General features: G+C 40.8%; 2 protein-coding genes across 2 annotated transcripts; one reads left to right on the forward strand and one right to left on the reverse strand.

Annotated features, from left to right (window-relative positions):
- The first annotated feature begins 3,020 nt into the window (after positions 1 to 3,020).
- On the forward strand, positions 3,021 to 3,893 carry LOC121611594 (gastrotropin-like). Its single transcript, XM_041944218.1, has 4 exons — positions 3,021 to 3,115; positions 3,213 to 3,376; positions 3,479 to 3,568; positions 3,674 to 3,893. Exons 1-4 carry the CDS (start codon positions 3,049 to 3,051, stop codon positions 3,725 to 3,727), a joined length of 375 nt encoding a protein of 124 aa, XP_041800152.1. The 5' UTR covers positions 3,021 to 3,048; the 3' UTR covers positions 3,728 to 3,893.
- A 580-nt stretch (positions 3,894 to 4,473) lies between these two features.
- LOC121611593 (gastrotropin-like) lies at positions 4,474 to 6,022 on the reverse strand. Its single transcript, XM_041944217.1, has 4 exons — positions 5,869 to 6,022; positions 5,618 to 5,778; positions 5,391 to 5,480; positions 4,474 to 5,222 (listed from the first exon to the last, which is right to left on the reverse strand). The coding sequence occupies exons 1-4, from the start codon at positions 5,933 to 5,935 to the stop codon at positions 5,163 to 5,165; spliced, it is 378 nt and encodes a 125-aa protein (XP_041800151.1). The 5' UTR covers positions 5,936 to 6,022; the 3' UTR covers positions 4,474 to 5,162.
- Between the last annotated feature and the right edge of the window lie 2,066 nt (positions 6,023 to 8,088).

Consider the following 8,088-nt stretch of genomic DNA (forward strand, 5'->3'; position numbering starts at 1 on the left):
TAAATGGTTATTATTAACACAAATGTGAATGTACCACAGTTTTTATTTGACAACAGCTTATATTCCTCTTGGAAAAGGCAGAACCCATTCACTTCATGCATTGCAACACATAAACAAGGGTTACTTTGTGAGGCAAAGTCCCGCTGGTATTTTATTGAAGAATGAGGGCGCCCCCTAGTGGCGACAATGGACAAGTGCATTCCGGGAGAAGCAGGCCCACAGAAGAAGAGAAGTGTTTGTTATGTCCTACCACCGCAGTGTTAAGTGTCGGACAGTGGTCGTGTCTGGACAGGCAGTATGAGACGACGGTGACCTCTGCACTCAGACATCTGTACATCTGAACCAAAACTTTAACTGTAGAAGAAAAAGGAGCAGTAAAAGAAGTGTTCTCCATCGAATACTCTTGCATCTCCAGTTTGAAATCACTTGCCAAAACTTGAAACAACAATTTACTTTTGGTACTTCGGTCACAAGCTACTCAGATGCTCACGTTAGCTTGGTAATGAGGCCGAAGTGCCTTTTTATTCAACTGCATGATTTTCTTCTTATCACTTCATTTCTTTTCTAACTGCTGAAAGAAATTGGAGACGTGGTGATTCAGAGATCTGGAACCAGGCTATGTGACATGTTGTATTTGAAATCAATAACCCTCAAACTTCCCAATAAACTGCAATATACATTAAAACCTCAAGTAACACTCATTAAAGTGGAATGAGCACCTGAGTGACATGCTCTCAATAAATAAGAGTTTTTCCTTGTATCGTGTGCACAGGTGTTCATCATGCCACGCACTCTCATCCCACGTTAACCACACCAGAACCTCCTCAGGCACGGTTCACATTAATCAAACATCCATTAAAATATATTCAACCACCTGCGCCGAGCCGAGCCGAGGCCGGGCCCTGCTCGCCAGCTGCGCCTGCAGCCGTTAGTTTTTGCTTAGTAATACTGATGAAAGACAGACATCCCCGGCAGATATTTGCTTTAATTTAGTTTATTTACATTTTGAGGAGCAAGAGAAGCCAATAATAATAAGAAGGGAGCAGAACAAGATAAAAAAAAAGTCTGATGAGACCAGTTACCTAACAGAGTGTCAAGTTCAGCAAATACAATAAAGAAAAAGGAAGACAAGTCAAACTGACATAACCAAATGTATTATAACCGTTTCTATATTATAATTCAGACAAACAAAGACAGGATGTTTGTATGACGTGAAGCCTCCCTCTGAACGTCCTGGCACCAGACATAAAGATTTCTCCCAGGTTGCTCACACTGTGCAAGCAGCTCAGGCTTCTTCCTCTCAGGGGAAGCGATGCTTATATGCAATGTGTAATATTCTGCCTCTTTGCCCACTGGCTGTTTGAATGTATCCCATAAGCCTCTCCCAGCAGATCTGGATCCTCCAGTACCTGTGAGCACACTTCATAAGGATCATGACAGCTGTGCTCCGTGGAACATTAGCACTGGTGCTTTTTATTTGTGTTCACCTGTTCAATGTGTGATCCTCCGCCATGTTCACGTTCAGCGCTCCTACTGAAGAGATGTCCTGAGGAGAGGCACTGACTCAGAAAACCCTGTTTCAAGCCGTGTGTCTACAACACCTCCTCGCTTATCAGAAGAGCGTAACAGCTACCGATCACGTGGGTCTCTCTCAGTGCTGTGGCAGTCAGTCGAGCTTATTATGGAGCTGTGAGATTCTGAACTCTCGTCCTGCTCTGCAGCATTTGGTCTTCCGCCTGCTCCAGAGTAGCGGGTACACAGACAGGAAGTTTGGTGTCATGACAGCTGGTGTGCAGGCTTTAATAGAAGAGGAAATTCGGCTTTTTACATAAACACCACAGATGGCACACGATCAGACAGGCTGATACACTCTGTGGATTAACAGGGCTGAATTTCAGGGAATGCTTGGAGGCTCTCGGAGGCCTGCGTTATAGACGTTTTCGAAGCTAGCGTAACTCGCTTGTTGGGCCATTTGTTGGCTCATTTTGTTGCACAATCCACAGTGGATAGCTGGCAACATGACAAAGCACTGGTGGCACAAGCTGTCACAAAGGCTCATTTATCTATGTCACTGCAAAGTCGGAGATAACAGCTGAAAGGATGTTTGCAGAAGACAGCATTCAGCAAGAAAAGAAGCTGATCTAATGACATCCGCTGACACAGTTCTGTTTCCCTGACCGTGCAGAACAGACAGAGACGAACCACAAATCTCTCATAATCTCCAGTCATGTTGGGCTACAGCTGGTCTCGTTTAGTCTACAAGCAGGGATCATCTGGTACACAACAAAACACTGTGTCCACACAGAGCTGGGCCCTGATCCTCATCTTGGTGATTAATTGTTTTCTTGCTGGTTAGATGTTGTTTGATACTCTCACGTCCATAAAACATAAAACAGCCAGCTAGTTTAGCTTAGCATAACGACTGGAAACAGGGGGAAACAGCTAGCCTGGCTCTGTCTGAAGGTAACTACCATCGTGCCAGCAGCGCCTCTGAAGCTCCCTTATTATCATACTATATCTTGTTCATTTAATCTACACTTGTGAAGATGACGAACATCAGTTTGACAGGGGATGTGTGTTAGATTATTTCTTGGCTGTGGGCAGTCAATGTTTTTTCCTTCCTACAAGGTTAAAGAACTTGAAATGTCTCCTCTCAGGCATCAGAGAAACCATTCATTCCAGTTCTCTAACTTCCTTGAAGGAGCTGGTGAATTGTGAGCTCGGTGGAGAGCTGTGGCAGGGAGCTCTCTTTGGAAATATGTTAGTGTTCAGTGATTTATGTGCTCAAAGTTTAGTGGGTAAAGCTGAATGTAATGGAAAACACCCTACTGTAAATTTGCTTATTGCATAACCGGAAAAAAATGACTGCAGAACAAACAATTAGAGACACATTTCTCTACAGATCTCACTTAATTTGATTAAACTGACGAAAAACAGATATGAGCCCTACCCAAAATTTTGCATAAAGAGAACAAAACGGCATATAAAGTGATTCCAGGTGCTTGTGTAGTGTAGTTCGGCAGCAGGTAGCAGAGTGTTTGCACCATCATGGCTTTTACTGGGAAATATGTGCTGGAGAGCCAGGAGAACTACCAGGATTTCTTGAAGGCTCTCGGTAAGCGACCTGTGCTGACTTACAGAAAAAAACACATTCAGACATATTGGATTAAAATGTGCAGTTTGGTGTGTACTGTGTCTTATATTCTCTGTAGGAATTAAAGACGTCAAAGACCCCAGCAACCATGAAATTATAACTGATATCTATCAGAATGACACCTTCAGGCTGACTAAATTTCTGATGGACCGAACCTGGAATAACAAGTTCCCCATCGGGAAGGAGAGCGAACTGGAGACTCTGGATGGCGAGACGTTCAAGGTCTTTTCATGTTTCTTTCTTCTAAAATGTTTTATGATATTTTAAACAATCACTGCAGTTTGATCATACTTATTATTATTTTGTTTTGTTGGTTTTTTTTAGACCACTGTCACTTTGGATGGTGGTAAACTCAAGATCCAGTTCCCCAAATACCTTTACACCGCTGAGGTGGATGGTGACAAGCTCATCGAGGTGAGCACAAATGTGACGAATGAATATGTGTGTGCGTGACAGAGAAAACAGCTTTCTGAATTATCTTCATATGTCTTTTCTTTTTTCTCGCTTCTTTTTTTTTAGGTGAACACTATTGGTGCAGTTACAAACAAGATGATTAGTAAGAAGGAAAAATGAACTGCATCATTTAATGAGACGTGAAAAAGATGCAGCAATAAATCTTTGTAGTTCAAGCATTTGGCATTCATCTCTTTGTGTACAATGATTTGTTGTTTCAGCACAATGTCATGAATATTGAAAGATGTGTTTCCTTTACTTTGGACTTTCCTCAAGCCCTGTTGTAAATGCTAACAGTGTGCAAATTAAATGGCTTTTTGCTCACACATTGTCAATATTCAAAGGTTCAGACTATGTCATGCAAAGTCTGCATGTTTAAAAGCTTTTTTTTTTGGGCTGCATCAAACAATCTGCCAATTCACGATTAATAATTTAGTCTATAAAAATGTCAAAACATTGTCAAAAAGCACACCACAACTTCCCAAAGTGTCTTTAAGTTGCCTCCTTTGTCCAACCAACAGTCCAAAACCCCAAAACTCTTCATTTACTGCAATAAATGACAAAGAAAAGCAGAAACTCCTGACATTTAAGAAGCTGGAATCAGAAAATGTTTGAGATTGTTGCTTGAAAAGTGACTGAAACCATTGACCGATTATCAAAAGAGTTGCTGATTAACGTTCTGTGGACTGACTAATCGATTAATCGTTGCAGCTCTACTCTGTTGTTGGGAAGACAGCGGCTCATGTTGCCACAGCTAACTTTACATATATATGTATGTAAAGTGTAAAGTGTATATGTAAAGTGTATATGTATATATACATATATACATATACACCTTCTGCACACATCCTGCAGGCCACAAACTGTGAAAGGAAGAAGGGTCTTTTATGACTAAAACATTTTACATTTGGGTAAAAACAATAAGAGACATACAAATCACAACTTAGCGTCTACATACTGACCAGATACAATCGCCTTGTTTATTCAAACTAGTGGACCTGAATCAGTATTGCTTTGTAAACTGAATAAGAGAGGGAAAAACGCATCTTCTGCTCAGCTGAGATAAAATGACTGTATATGATACCAGAGGGATGCTCTCATCTGTTCAGCACAGACTAGCTGGGTGTGTTTGTGTCACATTTGATTGTTTCCACATGGATTCAAACTTTAACCATTAACTAACTCTGATGCTGATGCTATCCTTCAACATATCTGTCTTATCTTCTGGTGAAATAGTGGTTTGTCTTTGTCCACAGAAAACCCCATTATTGCTTGGCAAAACAGGCTATAATTAGGAAATTTTTATTGGATCAAACACAGACTCTGGTACAGACAAATTGCTTCATCTTGCAGAAATACAGTACATAGTTTCATTACTTCTATCAAAAGCCAAACAACAAAATGCAGTCCTGTGAAGGCACGAGATGTTCCACTTGCTCCTCCCTACAGATGGCTACTTTGTTCCTCTCGCTTCAGTGCTTCGAGCAAGCAGTTTCATGTCGTGTGTGACCTCCCGCAGCCTCTTTTCCATTGAAGCATGTCACGTCTCGCAGGATTAGATCCTCTTGCTAATTCTTTTGAATGTCACACCCTTCTCTCCTGGAGTTACGCAAGTCTGGAGAGCATGGCATGGAACAGATGAAGATGATTGGGGATGAAAATACAATACGCTACAATTTTTATTCAGGTTGTTGAAAAATTATTTGAGAGAATTAGTCTCAGTAAGTACATTGGGGTCAGAGGTTTGTTGATTTTGCACATGTGAAGTGGTTGCTTCTCTTACCATTACTAGTTTATCTTCAATGAGCTCTGCTGTGAAGTGGTACTGAGGAAACTGTATTGAAATCTTGCCACCCTCCATAGTGACAGGAGCCTGCAGGTTACAAGGACAAAATGCCACAGAGGGAAATGTCCAGTGAGCTTGCATAAAAGCTTCATGGCAAGTTGTGAACATGCGCCAGCTTTGCTGTGAAACGATCATTTTATGATCAGAGCCTGTGATGAACTCACCTTGAATTTGGAGCCCGTCATTGTCACCAGCTCACATTCCTGACCAACGCTGAACTTGTTGGACCAGGTCCAGTTGGGAATGGTTTGCGTCCAGGTGAAGTCGTCCCCATCCTGAAGCACCTCTGTAACCACCTTGTGGTCTGTCTTGGCATTGAGGAACCCTGTGACAGAGATTCGACAAACTTTTAACTGAGCGATGGCTCACAGTTATCCATTGATGGCTTATGCATCAGTAAAGAAAATCCATGTACCGATCGCTTCCAGAAACTCCTCGTACTTGTCTTGACTCTCCAGCTCATATTTCCCAGTGAAAGCCATGATGGCGAAGGAGAGGAGAGGAAGTGAGGAAGGAGTTTATAAAACAAATGGAAAAAGAGGAGTGGCCCACCGCAGATACTCCCTGTCTGTTCTTTTTGAATGGCTGCCCGTACCGCATAAACCTCACCATGTGTCAGCTGCACATGTGTGTGAAAAATCGGGCGTTGCTTTTCCGTCACAATTTGTCACATTGTTTTATGCTGCAGTGTTGTAACTCGGAAAAAATCCCAAGCATTTCCCTGCTCCTGTCACTGTCAGGTTTTTCCCGCGCTTTGCAAGTTCGAGCATGTATGTTATAGTAAAATGCTCAGAACAAAGAATACAAGTGTGTCTGTGTACATGTTAGCAACATCCTTTAAACAGACGACAAAGTTTAAACCTTGAATGAGAAAATAAGGTCCTAGAATTGAAGTAAGTGTTTGCAGTTAAGTGTTTCTTGGTCTACACTGCCTTAAGAATTGCTGGAAAGAATTAACAGGACCAAAACAACCCATGTGACAGACAAATCTCCATCAGTATAACCCTGCAAACAATAACCATAATCATGCTGCGTGGTTGGACAATTTGTATTTGAGCAATTTGTCACTGATCTGTCAGTCTTGCATACGGCTGCAACCCCTGGTTATTTTCATTATTGACTATTCTGATGATTATTTTCTGCCTCAACCGTTTAGTCTATAGTGTGAAGAATTTCACTGTAATATAAACAAAAAAAAATAGTGGCAGCAGGGACGACAGTATGTTACTGTTATTTTTCAATGCACCAACTGTAATTTAGTTTAACAGTATAGTACTGTATTTGAATTACCGTATATTACCACAGTATAACAGTGGGTGGTGTGGTAATTTTACAGCACATCTAGCTCATCTAATTAAATGAGTAAGTGATAAGATGCTAACACGTCTTAGAAAGGTTAGAAACAACACCAGATTGCTAACGTTAGCTAACAGAGTTCAAACTTGCTAGGTTGCAGAGCTTGCTTTGCTAATTTTAGCAGCCTGACCAGGTGAAACAGACCTAATGAAATAGGCTTTTATTTATAATGTCAACTGTGTAATAATCATGCAGACAAAACAATACTGGACACACACCTTTTTACGGAGATAAAAATAACTTTACCTCTTTGGTTGACGTCCACATGGACAGCTTGGAGAGGTGAAGAAGCTGTGCTGTCCAAAGTCAGGTTCAGGAATATCCTGTCAAATGTGAAAAGTTTGAGTAATAAAGAACTGGTATCATCAAAACAGAAACATAAGCCCACAATTATCAGTAGGTGCTGATGGATCGTGACAAGACTCGTGAAGGAATGTGGTGCCTATCTATCTCCACCACTTGACAGAAAATACTGTTTTATACTGTTAAATTACAGTTTGTTATTCTTAACCAAGCATTAACTGTTAATTTACATGTGGGGATGAATATTTCACAGTATTTTACATTAAAAAAATACAGTAAGATACTGTTTTTACATCGGAAATTTACAGTAATCCATAGTTTTATACTGTTAAATTACAGTTATCTACTGTTTTTGTTAACTGACTGATTTAACTGTTAATTCACATGCTGTGGATGAGTGTTTAACAGTAGTTTACAATTATTACAAAAAACAGTAAGATACTGTTGTAAATTCACCATAAATTTATAGAAATTCGTTACAAAGTCAGTAAAATAGCTAAAAAACCACTGCTACATGTTGTTTGGCCACTAGAGTTTTTTTCGCTGCTGGAAGGAGGCCGCCTCACTGTTTGATGTGCAGTAAAATGTGCAAGTGGAAGGGACGTACACGAAGGCCATGTGCCTGACAGGTGATGAAAAGATGAAGAGCTCTGAGGCTATTCATTCCACTCCAATGCTGAGCGCAATGGATAGTCTCCCCCAGCCTGTCACAAACACACTGAATAACAGCCTGGTTCATTTTAGCAAATAAAGATGTGTGTGTGTGTGTGTTCGTCTGTGCTCTGACCTTTACCTTAATTTTGAACAAGTTTCATCCATATGGGCGTCTTGAGTAGCCAAAAGACTACATACCAGACTGTATATTTGAGCATAAAACACTCAACTCTGAAAAGAAATGTGCATTCTGTCATCAACCGTGAACCAAAAACAAGGCATGATTAAAACAAAACATGGATATACACACACACACACACAC

The sequence above is a fragment of the Chelmon rostratus genome, chromosome 9, assembly GCF_017976325.1.
Source record: "Chelmon rostratus isolate fCheRos1 chromosome 9, fCheRos1.pri, whole genome shotgun sequence".
Lineage (NCBI taxonomy): Eukaryota > Metazoa > Chordata > Actinopteri > Chaetodontiformes > Chaetodontidae > Chelmon > Chelmon rostratus.